Consider the following 19,761-nt stretch of genomic DNA (forward strand, 5'->3'; position numbering starts at 1 on the left):
TTATTTCCTATTTCAGGGGAAGGTCAGAAAGTCAGTTCTGCACATGCTGTTTCTCAAATTTCTTCAGTTTAAAATATTCCATATGCCAGTGGGTTCTGTTTTGGGATAACATGTTCTAGATCCTATCACGGGTATATATGTTGAATGAGTAAATGATCAAATGGCTTGAGCCTGGAGGTGATGCTGGGCTGTGACTGGGAGAAAAAGGAACCACCCTTGCTTGGGGCAGCCTTGTCTGGCTGCCTTCTGTGGTCCCTCCCTAGGTCACTTCTTACTTCCTCACTGGCAGCATGGCCCACTTCCAACTGTGCTATGTCCCAGAAATGCGGCATTGTGAGATGTTCCAATTGCACATGAGTTCTGGAAATTTCCTCCTGCTTCCAACCTACCCGTTTGTCTCTTCTGCTGCTGCAACTGCTAACTCCTTTAACTTGCCCAAAGCCTCCGCTTGACCTGGGGAGGAGAGTAGACTAGGAAAGAATATGAAGCCCTCTTTCTCTTGAACCTGGTTTTCGTAATCTCCATAACTCAGGTGTGCAACTGCCCTCACTGGGCAAGGAAAATATTAGATGTGTGAAATCAGCTGCCGTGATTCATGCGGACCCAGGTATCCATGGAAGGAAATGTTCAATGTCACTTTTATTTTAACATAGAAACAACACAGTGAAAAGACAAGGTGGTATGTTTCAGAGAACGTATGGAGTTTTAAAATCTGACTTTGAAATTCTTTGATGACACATGCCTTCTGTGGAGAGATGGGGGCAAGTTTCTACCCCTTGAATCTGAGCCCGATAGAACATGGCAGAATTCACAGCATATCTGTGCCAGCTTGTGAGCCCAGCCCTTAAAAATCTGATGTCTTTGAGGTACCTGGGTGGCTCAGTTGGTAGAGTATGCAACTCTGGATCTCAGGGTCGTTGAGTTCAAGCCCCATGTTGGGCACAGAGCTTACATTTAGGAAAAAGACAAACTGATGTCTTTGACTTCCTGTTTCTTAGAACCCAGCCACTACACTGTGAGAAAGTCAAGCAGCTAGAGAGAGGCCATAGGTAGGTATTCTGGCTGATAGTCCCAGCTGACAGCCAGCATCAACCACAGATGTGAGTAAGCACACCCTTACACAGGCTCAGCCTATGAGTTGCTCTAGCTAATTCTGCATGGAGCAGAGACCAGCTCGTGAGCCTTGCCCAAACTGCTTGAACTCAATAAATTGCTGTTGTTTTAGACCACTAGATTTTAGGATGGTTATTGCAATACAGTATATTATAAATGCAGAATGTCGTTGACAATTACCAAAGAGAGGAAAGAGTGAGAAGGTATAAATAGCCAACATGCTTAGTTTTTTTATCCTTCCTTTACAAATGGGAAGGAAAAGAATGTTCTATGAATAATGAAGTCTTTTGAAAAGTCGGGGGTGGGGTACAATAAGGAAAGATGGAGAGGTGATTGCTAAGATGATGCCTTTCAAAATAGTCACAATTGAAAAGTATTTGAAGAAGTCGTAACTTATTTAAGAAACAACACCTGCCATCCTCCCCACCCCTCTTGCCTTGGAGATGTTACAAGTTTATTTCCATTGCAAAGAAATTTAAACAATTATAAAGAAGGCACAGTTTAAGCGTTTGTTAGCTGTATGTGGTTTAAGGAAAAGTATCAGAAACTTAGGGTAAATATGGTGGAATAAAGCCAAATTTATAGATTCATTCTATGGAATGTTTTCCCATACCACCAACCAATTCTCTGATTCTCTGGACTCTGACTCTCTGGACAACATAGTTTTTCTTTATTCTACTACTCACACCAACACACCAAGCAATTCTGACTTGAATACCATGGTCTTTAGTGTAGACCCTACAGGTTAAGATCTCAGTCCCACAAGACTGCGTCACTCCCCCCACTTCACATGTCAATTGAAAGACCAGATTTTCACTAGTGTTTCTGACCGACTGGGTAAAAATCGAGGGTTCCCATACCCTTTCCCCAGGCTCGGTAATTTGCTAGAGTGACTCACAGGAAAACATTTACTTACTAGAATACAAGTTTATTATGAAAACATACATCTCAGATACAGTCAAAGTGAAGAGGTGCTTAGGACAAGGCGTAGAGCTTCCTGGTCCTCCCCAGGCATTGCACCTTGACGAGTCAGCAACCTGGAAGCTCTCTTCTTCAGTTAGTTTTTTATGGAGTTTTCATTGTGTAGGCAGGAATGATTACATCATTGGCCAGTGGCGATCTCTACCCCATCCCTAGAGGTCAAAAGGTGGGGCCAAAAGTCTCAACCCTCTAAGGTGTGGTTGGTTCCCTTAGCAACCTCTATCCTTAGGCACTTTCCAAATGTCACCTCATTAACATAAACTCAGGTGTGGTTGAGAGGGACTTTTTCTGAAAGCAAAAGACACTCCTTTTCACCTTTAATACTGCAGCTATTTCAGGATCTGGGAACAAAACCCAAATATTATAGCAAAAGATGCTCCTATCACTCTTATCACTTAGGGATATTACAAGAATTTTAGGAGCATCATGCCACAAACCCTGGACAAATACAAAAATAAATATTTTGTATTATATCACAGTATTACATTCTCCCATCTCTAAAAAACAAATGAAATGAATGAAACAAAACAGAATTTTATTTTATTTTTTTAAAGATTTTATTTATTTATTTGACAGACAGAGATCACAAGTAGGCAGAGAGGCATGCAGAGAGAGGAGGAAGCAGGCTCCCCGCGGAGCAGAGAGCCCGATGCAGGGCTCGATCCCAGGACCCCAGGATCATGACCTGAGCTGAAGGCAGAGGCTTTAACCCACTGAGCCACCCAGGCGCCCCAACAAAACAGAATTTTATTCCCCCTTCTACTGGTCAGTGATAAGCTAATAGTGGATCTGGAGCGAGCTTCCTAGGTTAGGCATGAGCAAAATGAAAAAAAAAAAAAAATCATGTTCAGGGATGCCTGGGTAGCTTAGTCATGGTTAAGCATCTTGCTCAGGTCAAGATCTCAGGGTACTAGGATCCAGACCCGTATCCGGCTCCCTGCTCAGTGGGGAGCCTGCTTCTCCCACTCCCTCTGATTGTGTTCTCTCCCTCTTTCTCCCTCTCAAATATATAAAATCTTTAAAAAAAAAAATTAGGGGGGCACCTGGGTGGCTCAGTGGGTTAAGCCACTGTCTTCGGCTCGGGTCATGATCCCAGGGTCTTGGGATCGAGCCCCGCATCGGGCTCCCTGCTCAGTGGAGTGCCTGCTTCTCCCTCTCCCTCTGCTCCCTGCTTGAGCTTTCTCTGCCTTTCTCTTTCAAATGAATAAATAAAATCTTTAAAAAAAAAATTAGGTCAATCATCACAGCAGAAGTAATAATAATATTAATTATAATAATATGAAAATGGAACATGTCATTCAAAAGACAGCCTACCCAGGATAGAAGGAAAATATCCATGAACAGAAAAATTGTTTCTATGAGTGCATTGTACTGTAGATAAACATAGTACCAGTACATATTCAATAAAAGAACCCAGTTTACAGATTATAAAACACAGATTGAAATGAAAAAGCAGATTGCAAAACTATCATTTTGTATTTTGGCAAGTAAGTTTGAAATTGAGACATAATGCCAGTAAGTAGCTAATAAATAAATTAGAATAAAAATATCTGACAGAACATAGGTGACTCAAATTTCTGGCATGGTGGAAAGTATAGATATATTCAAGAAAAAAAAAAACAGATTTTTTAGAGAAAAGATGATAGATACGAAGGAAAAAGAAAAGTCAATATAAGCATAATTCATTATTTATTCCAAAAATAGTTGTTGGACATTATGTTTCATGAGACTTAAAAGAACCTCTGCATACTTCATTAAATAAAATTTTGTTTCCTTACTCTTAATGATTATATTTACAACATAATTTATTTTTACTCATTTTTTTAGTACAGTTCAGACAGCTGACATCCTAATGTTGCAGAATTTCTTTTCCTTTGGTGCACATGGTTCTTGGTCACACCACTTCAAAGAGTGAAGAGGTAGACCAGACAAAGAGTGGTGGGCAGCAAAGCAAAGTTTATTGAGCCATAATTCAAAGCTCCCAAGGAGGAGGGAGGGGACCCAAGAGGGTTGCTACTGGTGGGCTTTTTAAATCTGATTAATCCTCCATGAGCCTATTGCCAAATCAGGTTTTTGTCTTCTACCTATCAGGTGGGAAAGGGTGGAGGGCTCCTTCCAGGGTGGTGTAAAATCTTTTAAAGGGTGGTTTCCCCTTCAGGTGGGGCCCCTTGTCCCTGCCTGCCTTCCTTCCAACTATCCTTCATTACTAATAACTATTTTGTCATCATTATTATGGAAAAATTATTGAGTTCCAAACAATCAATTTATTTGTGAGCACACAAATACACTGGGAATTTTCCAGAATGCAATTCTACTAGAGGTAAAGGATTTGGAAATGTTTATTTCATGCATTTATTCATTCATTCCTCTGTAAGTTCCTCTGTAAGGAGGAGAAAGATTTCGCAGATTTTTTCCATTGTTCTGTGTCCCTGGGCCATAAATAGTACTCGGCATATAGTAGGTTCTATGTAAATGCTTGTCAAATTCACCATCCATTCATTCAACAAGAACTTATTGATCACCGTAGGTGGTTTCTGTTAGATGCTGAAGAAGCAAAGATAAGGAAGTCATTGTTCTTGTCTTCGAGGAGCTGACGGTATACTGGAAGGAACACATAGCCTGTAGTGATAAAAATAAGTCAAAATAAACATATAAAGGAGAGTAATTTATATAGTGGGCACTGGGGCTAGATGAATTTTACAGGGAAACAGATGTTAAGAGAAGGATGTAATAATACAAGAAAAGAGAGGGGGCTCCTGGGTGGCTCATTTGGAAAAGCATGTGACTCTTGACCTTGAGATTGTGAGTTTGAGCCCCATGTAGGGCATAAAGATTGCTAAAAAGAAAAAAAAAACTATTTTTTAAAAAAGATTTTATTTATTTATTTGACAGAGAGAGATACAGCGAGAGAGGGAACACAAGCAGGAGGAGTGGGAGAGGGAGAAGTAGGCTTCCTGCCGAGCAGGGAGCCCCATGCAGGGCTTGAACCCAGGACCTTGGGATCATGACTGAGCCAAAGGCAGACACTTGATGAATGAACTACCCAGGCACCCCCCCCAAAAAAACTTTAAAAAATATATATGAAAAGAGAGGACATATTTGGAAGAGAAAACATGGCTTGTGATTCTGAAATCTGTCCCATTCAAATTGCTCAAACCTGACAAAGATGAATTTGAAAGTATATTTTTCTTATATTTGAATATTTGACTCCATGGTACCTGCTGAAGATGCATGGATAAATCAATTGCTTTGTTTTAATCAGCTGCCTATAGGACCACTCTTCTTTAAATATCTATTACTTTCAACTCCTATTGAAATGTTTTATTTTATTTTATTTTATTTTTTAAAATATTTTATTTATTCGACAGACAGAGATCACAGGTAGGCAGAGAGGCAGGCAGAGAGAGGGAGGGGGAAGCAGGCTCCCCACTGAGCAGAGAGCCCAATGCGGGGCTCGATCCCAGGACTCTGAGATCATGACCTGAGCTGAAGGCAGAGGCTTAATCCACTGAGCCACCCAGGCGCCCCAGAAATATTTTATTTTAAAGTAAAATCTTCCGAAGATCATAATTTATGTGTGGATTTCTGTGTCACTCGTGATTTCATGCACTGATGCTATATATGTATACACACACACACAGGCACACATACCTTGAGCAACTGAAAGTGGTTTCAAGCTTAACAAATTTCTCTGATTATCACAGCTTGAAGGGGAGCAGAATATGTGACCCCCAAATATGCCACTTTGGGATGTAGATTATTTTGATTGAAGACAATGAAATCAAGACCCAGTGACTCAAGAAAGGCTTTATCTCTCTCTCAGCTAAATAATTTAGATATGGGGTCTGGCTCAGAGAGAGCTATAATTGGAGATATCTTTTATCTGAATGACTTATCTGTATGGCAGGACAAACATCTAATTACCAAACATATGCTCTTCTTATCATCCTCTGAATCACCCTTCTCCCATTTGAAGCCCCAGGCTTCTATCCCATTTCTTCACTTAGGATGGCATATAAACCTCAATTGTCTGACTTGTCCTTGGGTCTTTTGTGCTTATGGGGCTCCCAGAGGTATATGTAGCTAGTGTTTCTCTTGTTAATCTGTTTTATATCCGTTTACCGTCCAAAGAATCTAGGAGGGTAAAGGAAAAATTTCCCTCCCCAACAGAATTTTAAAAAATCAGTCTATTTGGGGTTAAATGTAACATGCCCATGGTTCCTTAGCAAGTGGATAACTGAAGACTTAAAATCAGATATAAGAAAAAGTTACAGGGGCGCCTGGGTGGCTCAGTCGGTTAAGCGGCTGCTTTTGGCTCGGGTCATGGTCCCAGGGTTCTGGGTTCAAGTTCTGCATTGGGCTGCTTGCTCAGTGTGCAACCCTCTTCTCCTTCTCCTTCTCCCTCTCCCCCTGCTCCTGCTCGCTTGTGCTCTCTCTCAAATAAATAAAATCTTTAATAAAATAAAATAAAATAGAAAAAGTTACAATGGAGGCAAAGTTTTCAATTAACTTTAAATGTCTGAATCAGAGGGGATGAAATTTCTGACCACTCTAGAGTCTTTCAAAAGCATAAACTCATCCATTTAATCCAAACGCATTTACTTCCACCTCTTGCTGTTGGATGCTGGAGCTACAAAGATAAATGGACACAGAGGCTGCCCTGAAAAGATGCACTGTTTGGTGAGGAGAGATGGGCTCAATACAATTCAATATAGCTACAGTGCCAGAGAAGAGAGTCAGGAGACAGCTCAGAGGAGTCAGAAAATGCCTCTCAAGGAGCTGATTTTAGAATTATTTGAAGGATGATTTCTTCATCCAGTGAGGGGGGATGGAGTACTTCATCCAGTGAGAGGGTAAGAGCCTATGGGAAGACACAAAAGTGGTAGGCTTGTTTGGAGAACTGCTGGTTGATGCTAGGCTTGAGAAGCTAGAAGTCAATAGGACTAGTGCAGATTTAGGGAGCATCAACATGTTAAGTGTGTGGGAACTGACAGAGGTAAAGAGGAGGAGTTTAGGAAAGTTCTAAGAGGAAAATGTAGCAGTAGCTACTATAGTACCATATGCCAGGCCCAGTTTAAAGGGCTTTATATACAATCACAGTTAAATACATATCATCATATGTAATCTCTTGAACAAAAGGATAAACAGACGCACTGAATGAGTAACATGCCCATCCTGAAGTTAGCAAGTGGATAACCAGGCTTGCTTATCTAATTCTGGTTCCTTTGGCTTAACCACTAGGCTATTATTGTCTCCCCAGTTGTAGATCGAACTATCAGTTTTAGGTGATGACTGAAATCAGGCTTGGTAGAAGGAACCCTGGGAATAATAATGCAAATGGAGAATTTGTGAAAACAAAGTAATAATTCTATTTCTAGACTTACTTTATTGTCAAATTATTTTTGGTGCCATTCAGTAAGTGAAGGATTGGATTTCACTGGGCTTAGCCGGGTTAAGTCATCTGGACATCTGTAACCCACATCAAAACCAGGACGGTTCAAGAAGTAATTCGAGTTTTCTGGCACTCCTGCCTCAACAATCTAGGATCTAGGGCACTGTTCTAAGATGGTCCTCATTTTTTGTTCTAAGGATTTCTTTTTAATGAACCAATAGGTTGTGTGTGTGTGTGTGTGTGTGTGTGTGTGTGTGTGTTTTGGTGGAGGATTATGTTTGGCCACGCTGCCGATCTTGGACAGCTGGTGATTACTGATCACTAGTGTTTTCTGGGCGAGACAGTTGCAGTGACCCCCTCCTCTCCTCCCCCGCCCCCCTCCTCCCTGAGTCTGGAAAGGTGCAGGGTCCGCTAAACCGTGCATTGCACAGCGGCGGCCGGAGCAGACGCGGGATGGTCGCGTGTCCCCAGCAGAGCAGAGGGGGGCAGCCTGAGAGCCTGGGGAAGGTACGGGCAGAGAATCTGGGCGCGTAGCGGCGTCTGGAAAGAGCAGAAGGTCAACTGGGCGGTGGAGGCAGTTGCCGAGTGCAGGTGTGGAAGGAGCTGCTTCAGGCCCACCCTTTGCAGCTGAGGGGGTGGGGAGCCAGGACGGGGAGCCAAACGGAGGACTAGGAGACTGAGGACGGGGCGCGCTCCCCCTACATTCTCTCGCTCTCTTTCCCTAGGCCTCAGAGAACGGCCCTCGCCCCGGGGCCCACTGTGCCGGCGCCAGTACGCAGCGCCGGCGGCGGTCGCTGCTGCGGGGGGCCGGACGGCCGCCAGGGGGCGGGAGCGGCGCCGCAAACAATGGCCGCGCTCGGCTGCGGGCGGGCAGGAGGAGGAACGGAGCTAGGGTCGGCGCGGGGCGCGCGGCCGGGGCCGCGAAGAGCCGGGATCGCGCGCGCGCGCGCGCGCCGGACTGACTGGGGCGCGGGAGCGGCTGCGCAGGCGGGGGCGCGCGGCGCGAGCCCGGGAGGGCGCGGCGGGAGCGCTGGGAAGGCGGGCGGAGGCGGGGGGCGGGGAGCCCGAGGGGTGGAAGCCGGCGGCGGCGGCGGCGGCGGCGGCGGCGGCGGCCGAGCGGGGTCAGTTCTCTGTAGTGCTTGCCAATGTTGGAGCCGTCTGCAAAGTGTCCCTGGCAAGAAGGTAAATACCCTCGTTGGGGGCGTCGGGGAGGCCTCGACTTCCGCCCCGCTGGCGGAGGAGACAGAGGGCGCTGGGGAGTCTTGCAGGTCCGCTGAGCGCGGCGAACCCCGAGAAGAGCGGCCCCTTAGCGGCCTCCCCTCCCCCGCGCTTTCCCTCCCTCCCTCGGGCTTTCTCCTGGCGGGAGGGGGAGGGGAGGATGACGGTGGGGGTGCTGAGGAGCGGGGGACGGGGCGAATGAATTGGGGGGGGAGCGTGTGTGGAGGGGTGGGACGACACAGGTGTCCGGAGGGGAGGAGCTGGGAGGAAGGCTTGGAGGCCGGCGTAAATGGAACGCCGGGGTCGGGGTGGGGTGGTGGGGGAGACAGGCACCCGACGGAGGACGCTGGAAGGTGGGATCTTGGGGGCCCCGGTGGCAACAGCCCGAAGAGGGGACGGTGGGTGAAGCGGCGGTGTGGGAGGGAGGGAGGGGGAGGGCCCGAAGGTGGGTCCCTGCGGAGGGGAGGGGAGGGATGGGAAGGGGAAGAGATGGAGCGAGGCCCTTGGAGGGTCTGCTGGAAATGGCCCTGGGGGCGCGCCGGGGGGTGGTGCTGGTGGCTATTTCTGTATAATGGGCAAGTGGTGAAGACGTAACACGCCGAAATGGGGAAGGTAGGTGGGGCCGAGGGGACAAAATATATCCTATGACAGGCTAGTTCTGCTGTGGCTCGTAGGAACTACTACCGTGATGGCTCGGCTTAAAGGGGTAGTTGGCAGTTAGTGACCTTGCCGAGGTGAAGGGAGTTGGGAGGAGAGACGAAGATCAGTTACAGAATCCGCTGTGTGAGGGCAGAGCCTCCAGTCCTTCCCGGGGAGAGCCGGGATTGTGGTGAGGGGAGTGTTCTGCAGAGGCAATCGAGGAGACGCTGAACTGGGATTCTTAGCGGGGAGGGGGGGGGGCGGGGATAATGGCTTCGGGGGTTCTGGAAGTTCCTGGAAATATGTGCAGAATTTTGCATTTGTGAACAATTTTCTTGGGAAAGGGTCTGTACTCGGCGTGACCCGCCACCTCCCTCCCCCAAAAGGTTAAGAACTACTACTGGTGTAGAGATGGGCCGTTCAATTAAGGGAATGTACTAAAGGATTTTAAAGTGGGTGGTTCCTGCAGAAACGATAGAGATGATCCTTTAAAGGTATATTACTGTTAGCTGAAAACCCATATTTTTAATGTTTAATTTCACAATTTTGGTGAACTTTTGGTGACCATTGCTTCTCTTCTGATGCATCCTTACGTTTTAAGAAACCGTGGTGAACACTTGAATTCAAAATTGTGATGGGAAGGCAGGATAATAGTAACCTTGTAGGAGAGAAGATTGCAACATTTCTCCGGGAGGGTATTTCCTTTCCTAGTCCTTTCTGAAGATGATTCAGTTATATTGTTGTGAATTGAACTGCAGTGGGGGAAAAAAAATCTTGGTTAATGAAACACTCAAAACTAAGACACCCTGCATTCTCAGTTGTTTTGTAATATGGCAAGTGTTTAATTTTTTAGTTTGTCTATATTTTACTGCAAACCAGAGATCTCATATATCACTTGAATTGTAGATTTGCTGCATTTTGCAGTAGGCCTGTATTAAATTTGTGAGGCTTTTATACCAAACTATGTGGTGTGTCTACTGTTTTTTTTTTCCCCCTTCTGTGATGTCATTTCAAGTCACCATTGCCACATTTCATTACATAGCAGTGTAGTTTGAAATTTATTACCAAGTGATTATTAGTTGGTAGGATATAGTGCATACTTCCTAGCAAATCACTGAATTTTTCCTCAGAAATCCAGTTTGTATGTGTAAAAATGTTGTTGTATAATCAGAATATGTATTGGTAACTACAAATAGAATGGCATATAATTTTTAACTTTTTATTTGGAAATAATTTCAAGCTTATAGAATAGTAGCAAGAATAAGAATAATACAAAGAAACTCTTGTAATCTTTACTCAGATTCACCTGTTACCATTTTACCCATTTATCACTAGATCTCTGTCAGTCACATGTACATAGTATTTTTTTCCGGGACCACTTGAGGGTAAGTTACATTATTATGTCTCTTTATTCCTAATCAGCATGGAAAGCCATATGCATTTTATATTTTAGTTTACTTGGCTTGCCTGGAATGAAGTTCTAGGAAAGAGTGGGTTGGTTTGGTTTTCAGCAAAGAATATAAAAAATATCTAAAATGATCATCAAATTTTTAGTGTGTAAACAATACAGAAAGTGAGCTGAGTGATTTTACTGTTTGGGATCAGATTCTGGAAGATATAATTGGTTAATATGTTGGGGTTTTTTCTTTTTAGTTAACTTCCTTACTATTATGCTCTCCTTTTATTCACTTTGAGTTCTGGGTGTCATCATGTGTACAGATAGTAAAGAGAGAAAAATCTAGATATTGCAAAATTGAATTGTGTTAATTTTAGAATTGTGTTAATTGTGTTAATATTAGAATTGTGTTAATTGTGTTAATATTAGAATTGTGTTAATTGTGTTAATATTAGAATAGTTGGAGGCATGCGTAGTATGATCCAATTATGTGTAGATATATTTGTGCCTCCTATAGGTACTCAAGAAAATATAAATGAGTCTAGAATCCATAATAGTTATAATTTATATTTATGTGTATATAACCATTTGATTTCAAATAAATCCCCAGAATTCTATATAGGAGGCTTATCTTTATGTTGTCCTAGAGGTCAAGACCTTTGTGACAGGAAAATTTTTAAGAAGTGAAGTCTTTATGAATTTAATGTATAATAAATGTATAATAAAGACTTACTTCAACCAGACCATACTAGGTTTTAATCCTAGCAGTGGACTATGGGGATGTAATGCAACTTCTAGAAAAGTGGAGCTAACATCTACATCCCAAGGTGATGAGTATTAAATGATTTAATGTAAGAATGGCAAAATATAGGATGTTATATACAACATTTAGTTTCTGATAAACTACAGATACAACATTTCTGATAAATGTTATGTTTTCTTTTTTTCTTCGTGGTGAGATTTCTGTATACTTAGAATCTTTCATAGGCTCTTAGGAGATAATTAAAATTTATACCAAATTATTTTGATTTTTTTTTTAAGATTTTATGTATTTATTTGACAGACAAAGTAGGCAGAGAGGCAGGAGAGAGAGAGAGAGAAAGAGGAGGAAGCAGGACCCTGGGATCATGACCCGAGCTGAAGGCAGAGGCTTTAACCCACTGAGCCACCCAGGTGCCCCTATTTTGATTTCTTATGTAAAAGTTTTTTGAGTCATACTTTTAAAAAGAAATGAGAATTTAAAAAATCAATTTTTTAAAAAAGATTATTTATTTATTTATTTGACAGAGAGATCACAAGTAGGCAGAGAGGCAGGCAGAGAAAGAGAGGGGGGGAAAGTAGGCTCCCTGCTGAGCAGAGAGCCTTATGCGGGGCTTGATCCCAGGACCCTGAGATCATGACCTGAGCCAAAGGCAGAGGTTTAACCCACTGAGCCACCCAGGTGCCCCCCAAAATCCATTTTTTAATGCTTTTTAAGGACCCCATGAATTTTTCAGAGTAAGAATTTTTAAGCTGATATTTAGTTTTATGGTATTTTGGAGCCTAAGAATGGTGGTAGCAAATGTTTTTGATTTTTATATTGCCAAACAAGACATTTAAGTGAGGATTACCTGTCAGTTGTGGGATGGGTGCTGATATAAAAATTTATAGATATGGGATGCCTGGGTGGCTCAGTTGGTTAAGCAGCTGCCTTCGGCTCAGGTCATGATCCCCGCGTCCTGGGATCGAGTCCCACATCGGGCTCCCTGCTCATCAGGGAGCCTGCTTCTCCCTCTGCCTCTGCCTGCCATTCTGTCTGCCTGTGCTTGCTCTCTCTCCCTCTCTCTCTCTGACAAATAAATAAATAAAATTAAAAAAAAATTTATAGATAAATTAATAATGCCAATTTATGAAGCAGTGTTTAATTGTTGAGGATTTTATAGATTGAATTTTGTACAGCTTTCAAATTACCAGCTGGGCAAAATGTAATAATAAATGCAGTAAGTTATGTTAGCAGTACATTTCAGATACACACTGGACCTCCAGTTCTCCATGAGCAACAAATCTGTTACAGTTAGTAGAGCCCTCTCTCCATAAACTGCCCTGCCTGTTTTCATTTAGTAGCTTGGAATCTGGAACTGCATGTCCTAATGTGCCTGACTGGATATCATTGTAGGGCATTTTTCAGACATGTGAATAGGTTTCTCTAAAAGTACTTAGCTGTAATTGGAATAAACTATAGCTGGAAACTTTTTTGACAGAAGAAGGAGAGGTGGATTTTATGATATCATGGGCAATATAAAACTGTTCTGCATTTTATTGATATTTTATCAAGTTGTTTTAAATTTAGGACAGTAGATCTGGCATGTCTGTAAAGGAGGAAGGAGGTGTTAAAGACACGCCACTGGGCATCTTGAATTGTCCATAGTGTGGTTGCAAATTATAATTTTTGTATTGATGTAAATGTAATAAAATTGGTTGGTAAAAAAGGAGGAACTTCAGAAGATTGTCCAGTTACCTCACAGAGTGCTATTATAGACATAGTTTCATGTTTTAATTTATACAGATCTTTATAATTGTAAAAGAGAAGCTTACAGAATACTTAAAATAGTATGGTCAATTTTAAGCAAATAGGTGCTTTTATTTTTGTTTCTTCTTTTTTTTTTTTTTAAAGATTTATTTATTTATTTATTTGACAGAGAGAGAGATCACAAGTAGGCAGAGAGGCAGGCAGAGAGAGAGGGAAGCAGGCTCCTCGCAGAGCAGAGAGCCCGGTGCGGGGCTCGATCCCAGGACCCTGAGATCATGACCTGAGCTGAAGGCAGAGGCTTTAACCCACTGAGCCACCCAGGCGCCCCTATTTTTGTTTCTTCTTACAACTACCTTTTGTATATCGGAAGATTAGAACTTTAAAAAATGTACTCTTATATCTTACTGTGCTTACTTCTTGGAATCAGCCACTAGTGTTACAGACTCTGATATTGAAGAACACCTGTATATTTACTGCAGTGTTACTTATAACGGCCAAATTATGGAAGCAACCTAAGGGTCCGTCAACAGATGAATGGATAAAGAAGATGTGGTATAGTTATACAGTGGAATATTATTCAGCTGTGAATGAAATCTTGCCATTTGCAACAACATGGATGGATCTAGAGAATACAGTGCTAAGTGAAATAAGCCAGTCAGAGAAAGACAGATACTGTATGATTTCACTCATACATGGAATTTAAGAACCAAAACAGTTGAACAAAGGAAGAAAAAAGAGACAAACCAAAAAATAGACTCTTAACTGTAGAAAACAAGGGGGTGGGTGGGTGAAGTAGTGAAGAGGATTAAGAGAACACTTATGAGCACTGAGTGATGTATAGAATTGCTGAACTACTATATTGTACACCTGAAACTAATATAATGCTGTATGTTACTTACATTGGAATTAAACCGAAAAAACTCTAATGTTGAAGAAACAAAAGTCTGTAGATAAGCATTTGTTATATTTAGAGGCTTACATTAAATGATACAAAATAGGACTTTTCAGATTTTGTGAGTGCTTACTAAATAATGTTAAATTCTAGAAAGTAAGGGATACTAAGTCACTGAGATGCTTTTAGTGGTTTATTCACATTTTAACTTCCAAATGAATGTTTTTCAGTTAAAAAATGAATATTGGCTGAGTATGTATTTTTAGTTATAGCTAGTGTATTTTAGTACCATTTGACTACTCCTACACTTTAGTGATTTCATCTTTTGAGTAAAATTAAAATGTAAATGTTTAAGTTTCATAATTTATCATTTTCAAGTTCTAATGTAACTCATTTGCTCATGTTAAATAGGAAATTGATTTTTTTGACCCACATAGATATGTTAATTAATACCTAAAGCACCATAGGATTATAGAACTTTAGAGTGAATGGGAATGTCTTATTGTTGTATAACAAACTACCCCAGAAAGTAAAGGCTTAAAACAAACATTTATTATCTCAGTTTCTGTGGGTTAGAAATATGGGTGCAGCTTACCTGGTGCTTGTGGCTCAAGGTCTTTTTGGGTTTGCAGTAAGCTATCACTGGGACAGTGTTCTCATCTGAGATCTGCTTCCAAGCTCATTCATATAGCTCTTGGCAAGATTCATTTGCTTGGGGGGTATTGGATTGAAGGCCTCACTTTCTTTTGGGCTATTGGCCAAAGGCCTTTCTCAGTTGTTAGCCATGTGGGCCTGTCCAAAGGGCACCTCAAAATATGGCAGCTAGTTTCCTTCAGAGCAAACGGGAGAGAATAAGAGCATGTAACACCCAAGATGGAAGTTGTGATCTTTCTGAAACCCAGTATTGTGAGTGGTATCTCATTATTTCTGTTGTATTCTATTTGCTAGAGGCTGCCTCCCACAATGATCTTAGTTTACTTTTCACAGACTTATTAAGAAAGAAAGAAATAGGACTCAAAGACATACAGAGTAATTTACCAAGGCTCGAAAGGTAATCTGAAGAGCTTGGACTAAGATTCAAATTAAGTGATCCTCAGGCCTTGTGCCATTTCTATAGCATATGATTCTTTTGGAAAATATAAAATTGTTACAGATGCTTAGATATATATATATATAATAGGATATATATATTTCTGTTATAAGATATAGGACATATTTCATATAACATATAATATATTCATATATTCATATATAATTTTATATAAAATATTTAATATATAAAACCTATAAAATGCAAATAAATATATAAATAAAACAAATATAAAAATGAAATATAAAATATAATAAATATATAATATAATAAAATATAAATAAAAAAGAAAATATATAAAATGAAAATATAAATATATTTTTATATTTTATATTAATATATATAAAATATAAATATGAGTATAAAATAATATAAATAAAAAATATAAAATATATATGGAAAAGGTTCCAGTTCATTTTGAATTGATTCATTTGTCATCTTGAGAAAGTGGTAGCCATATGTGTATATATATGTGAATCTCTGTGTGTGTGTGTGTGTGTGTGTGTATTAAGAATCTCTGCTTCTAATAGAAAGTTTAATATTAAAGTTTCATAGCATAAAATTTTCTACCCAAGTGGTTGGATTTAGCTCTTTTGCTGCCTATTGAGACTGTGTTGTTGCTTTTTAGAAACTTTTTGGGGGGAATCTATACATAATTTATTTTTCTTTATCTTATTTTTTTTTAGTAGGCTCTGTGCCCAGTGTGGGACTTGAACTCACAATCCCAAAATTGAGAGTTGCATGCTTTACTGACTGAGCCAGCCAGGCACCCACATAAAGTATTTTATTTATTTACTTACTTACTTTTTTTTTTTAAAGATTTTATTTATTTATTTGACACACAGAGAGAGATCATAAGTAGGCAGAGAGAGAGGGGGAAGTATGCTCCCTGCTGAGCAGAGTGCCCGATGCGGGGCTCAATCCCAGGACCCTGAGATCATGACCTGAGCCAAAGGCAGAGGCTTAACCCACTGAGCCACCCAGGCGCCCCTATTTACTTACTTTTTTAAAAAATTTTATTCCTTTATTTGAGATATAGAGAGCAAGAGAGGGGGAGGGGCAAAGGGAGAGGGAGAAGCAGACTCCCTGTTGGCCAGCTGACTTGGGGCTCAGCCCCAGGACCCTGAGATCATTACCTGAGCCACAGGCAGGTGCTTAACCAACTTAGCCACCCAGAAGCGCCCCCCCCATAATTTATTTTTTATGTACATTTTAACCATTATAAGAATCCATGATTTGGGGCACCTGGGTGGCTCAGTGGGTTAAAGCCTCTGCCTTCAGCTCAGGGTCCTGGGATCAAGCCCCACATCGGGCTTCCTGCTCAGTGGGGAGCCTGCTTCCTCCTTGCTCTCTGCCTACTTGTGATCTCTGCCTGTCAAATAAATAAAATCTTAAAAAAAAAAAAAGAATCCATGATTTATTTGTTCATTTATAGATTTGGGTTTTCTCCCTTTATTTGGTATCTGTTTTTAAATTAAGTGTAGAAGAGATTTACCGCATGAAAAGAAATACAGCCATGGTGGGAGGTCTGAACTAGAAGGAAACAAATCCAGATATACCAATGGGATGTGTCAGGACGGTGATTTCTTTTTCTGAAAATTTCATGTGAAATTTTTTATGTGTGCTCTTTTTATAGTGATGATAAACAAAACCACAAACAGAAAAAAAAATCCAGCTAGGTAATCTTAACTGTGTACTCTTCCATACCACCTAGAGGAGTTATGTGTAGGCTTAATTTAGCTTATAGAGTTTGGAAACAAAACTGTTTAAAACCTTACTAGAGAAAGGGGACTGTATATTAAATATTAATCTGACATTTTTAGATTATTATTATTTTTTTTAAAGATTTTATTTATTTGATAGAGATTACAAGTAGGCAGAGAGGCAGGCAGAGAGAGAGAAGGAAGCAGGCTCCCCGCTGAGCAGAGAGCCCGAAGTGGGGCTTGATCCCAAGACCCTGAGACCATGACCTGAGCCGAAGGCAGAGGCTTTAACCCACTGAGTCACCCAGGCGCCCCTTTAGATTATTTTTAATAGCTTCACTTTCACTAGAATTGTCTTAGAATTGTAAAACCAGAAGGGACATTCTTCAGCCTAGATCTGCACTGTCCACTATGATAGCCAGTAGTCCCATAGGGTTATTTAAATTTAAATTAACATTAAAGAAAAGTTTAAAAAAATGTGAAGATTTACTTTCTTGGTTGCATTAGCCACTTTCAGATGTTGAATAGCCCTTTGTGGCCTGTGGCTACCGGATTAGACAGGCAAATAGAAGACATGTTTATCATCATAGAAGTTCTGTGTTGATCTAGGTCTACTCCATTTTATTTTTTATTTTTTATTTTTTTAAAGATTTTATTTATTTATTTGACAGAGAGATCACAAGCAGGCAGAGAGGCAGGCAGAGAGAGAGGAGGAAGCAGGCTCCCCGCTGAGCAGAGAGCCCCATGCGGGGCTCGATCCCAGGACTCTGAGATCATGACCTGAGCCGAAGGCAGCGGCTTAACCCACTGAGCCACCCAGGCGCCCCTCTACTCCGTTTTATATTTGACTTTGATCAACATGTATTTAAAGTGCTAATCATTGAGATCACCAACTAAGCTGAACTTTATTTCTTCATTTTCATTTTCCAGTTTTTGGAGCCGTGAGGGATACAGCAGTTTGGTCAATATTGTTTTAACATGCTTCAAATAAATCAGGTGAGTTTGTGTTAAGGCATGTCCTACTTAATATGGTGCTTGGGCCATACATTGTGGAACATGTTAACCCAGCTTTTCTGTAACCATGATGCTGACCACTGCTTAACAGAGCGATTACATATTATATATTCATCCTAGGAGACTGTGCAGGGCAGGTTGTTTAAGGATTATAGTAGTAGTTCTGAAAGTTGTTAACTTTTGAGTATGCAGAGAGCACAAGGTGTGTCTGGTCTTTTTGATGTTACATCCCTCTAGGACTTGGTGTATTCAGCATGTTTACAATTGTAATCTAGTTTCAGTAGGAGGCAGTTTTGCCAACCGAAAGAATTTCTAGTGACAAATCTTGTGAAGCAGTTATATCAGTGTGTTAAAAAAAGTTCCTTTTCTAGGGCACTGGAAAAGGTTAGAAGGAAGTGCCTTGCTAAATAAACTTTAGCATACAATGTCTTAGACTCACTGAAAAAAAATATTTTCCTTAGGTCTTACTGTTTCTCCAAGAACTTTATGTATTTAATCTTATCCTTTCTGGACAAATAGGGCATTGTATTATAATATTAGAAAATACTTTGTTTTATTTCAGATTTTATAAATTGAGAGAGAGTAAGTAATGTGATTGTAAGAAGTAATGACTCTTGTGTGTGCATGATTTGAGGAAGTAATACACACCTGGCCCTACCTGTTCAGTTCACCTTGCCTACGTAGTACCCTCTAGTGCCTGTGCATCATACACCATCTCTAAACCAATGACTTCTAAGTTCATACTTAGTCTGTCTTCTAGACCCATGTAGCAGTTCCCAACTGATCTCTTAACTTGGCTGACTTTATACATCTCAGAATTAACAGCGTCCCAGGACACAATCTAAATGCTTCCAATCTAAATGTTTCAGTTTCTGGATTGGCAAGGTCATTCTAGCTGCAGGGTCTTTGCATAGATTACCTCTGCCTGGGCCTCTTTTTCCCTCCCCTGTGGTTGGCTCACTTGACTCCCAGCCCTACTATTTGCTCACATAGTACCCTGCCCTTAATGACATTCTGACATTTGCAGTTATATTCAACTGTGTAATTGTTTGCTTAACATCTCTGTTCCTTATTAGACCATGTGCTCCATGAAGGTAGTGATTTTGTTTTTTCATCTCCCCAGGTCCTAGAATAGTTCTGGTTGTGTATGGTTTTTCATATATTTGCTGAGTAAGTGGATGGATGATGCTAAGGTTGTCACTAAAGCAAGGAGATCTCCATTCTTTTCAGCAATAATCACACAATTGTGTTGTCAGTTTAGGTATCATATGCTTGCTTTACCCAGATGCTATTAACATAAAATCTCTTTCTTATGCAAAGTTGTTCTTTGATTTTCTCCTTGTACTAGAAAATTTTCTTGTGCAATAAATACTACTTTCATCAAAGATGTTACAAATGTAGTTTAAAGGAATCTTAAAGCTGTGCTATGCTTAGTGCTTTTTGTACTTTCATAGTTGTGGTCAAATCCCATTGGATCCATTGATGGAGCTTTATGAGATGTGACTTGCAAACTGTGTTGTAGGTTTGTGTTGATGCTAAATGTATTGATAACCTGCTGTTAATTATACAGGTGCAATCAGAATAATTTGTTTCATATTCTACCATAGAGAGGTGGAAAGAATATTCATTTTATGCCATCAGCATCATTGAAAATTATAGATTAGTCCTAATGAAGAGTTACTGTCTGTGCTACTGGTCATGTTGAATGAGGCCTTACAAACAATTTTAGGCAGCATTCTGCAGGGCCACACACAGCTCCCTGTGCTTTGGCTAGAAATTGTACACTGTGCTAAGAGGTATACATGCTTTGCTTG

The 19,761-nt window shown here is 40.9% G+C and overlaps 1 protein-coding gene across 7 annotated transcripts in view; it reads left to right on the forward strand.

Annotated features, from left to right (window-relative positions):
• Window positions 1-7,975: 7,975 nt before the first annotated feature.
• The window catches only part of STAU2 (staufen double-stranded RNA binding protein 2), a 320,498-nt gene continuing 308,712 nt past the window's right edge, over window positions 7,976-19,761 (forward strand). The window contains exons 1-2 of one of the 7 annotated variants that reach the window (XM_047728851.1): window positions 7,976-7,993; window positions 17,864-17,929. In XM_047728851.1, coding sequence (XP_047584807.1) covers window positions 17,912-17,929 — 18 coding nt within the window. In that variant the 5' untranslated portion in view covers window positions 7,976-7,993; window positions 17,864-17,911. Of the gene's footprint in view, window positions 7,994-8,522; window positions 8,669-9,054; window positions 9,103-17,863; window positions 17,930-19,761 lie in introns of those variants that run through there. The other 6 variants (XM_047728849.1, XM_047728840.1, XM_047728841.1 and 3 more) reach the window with 6 other exon arrangements.

This window comes from Lutra lutra, chromosome 4, assembly GCF_902655055.1.
Source record: "Lutra lutra chromosome 4, mLutLut1.2, whole genome shotgun sequence".
NCBI classification, from domain to species: domain Eukaryota; kingdom Metazoa; phylum Chordata; class Mammalia; order Carnivora; family Mustelidae; genus Lutra; species Lutra lutra.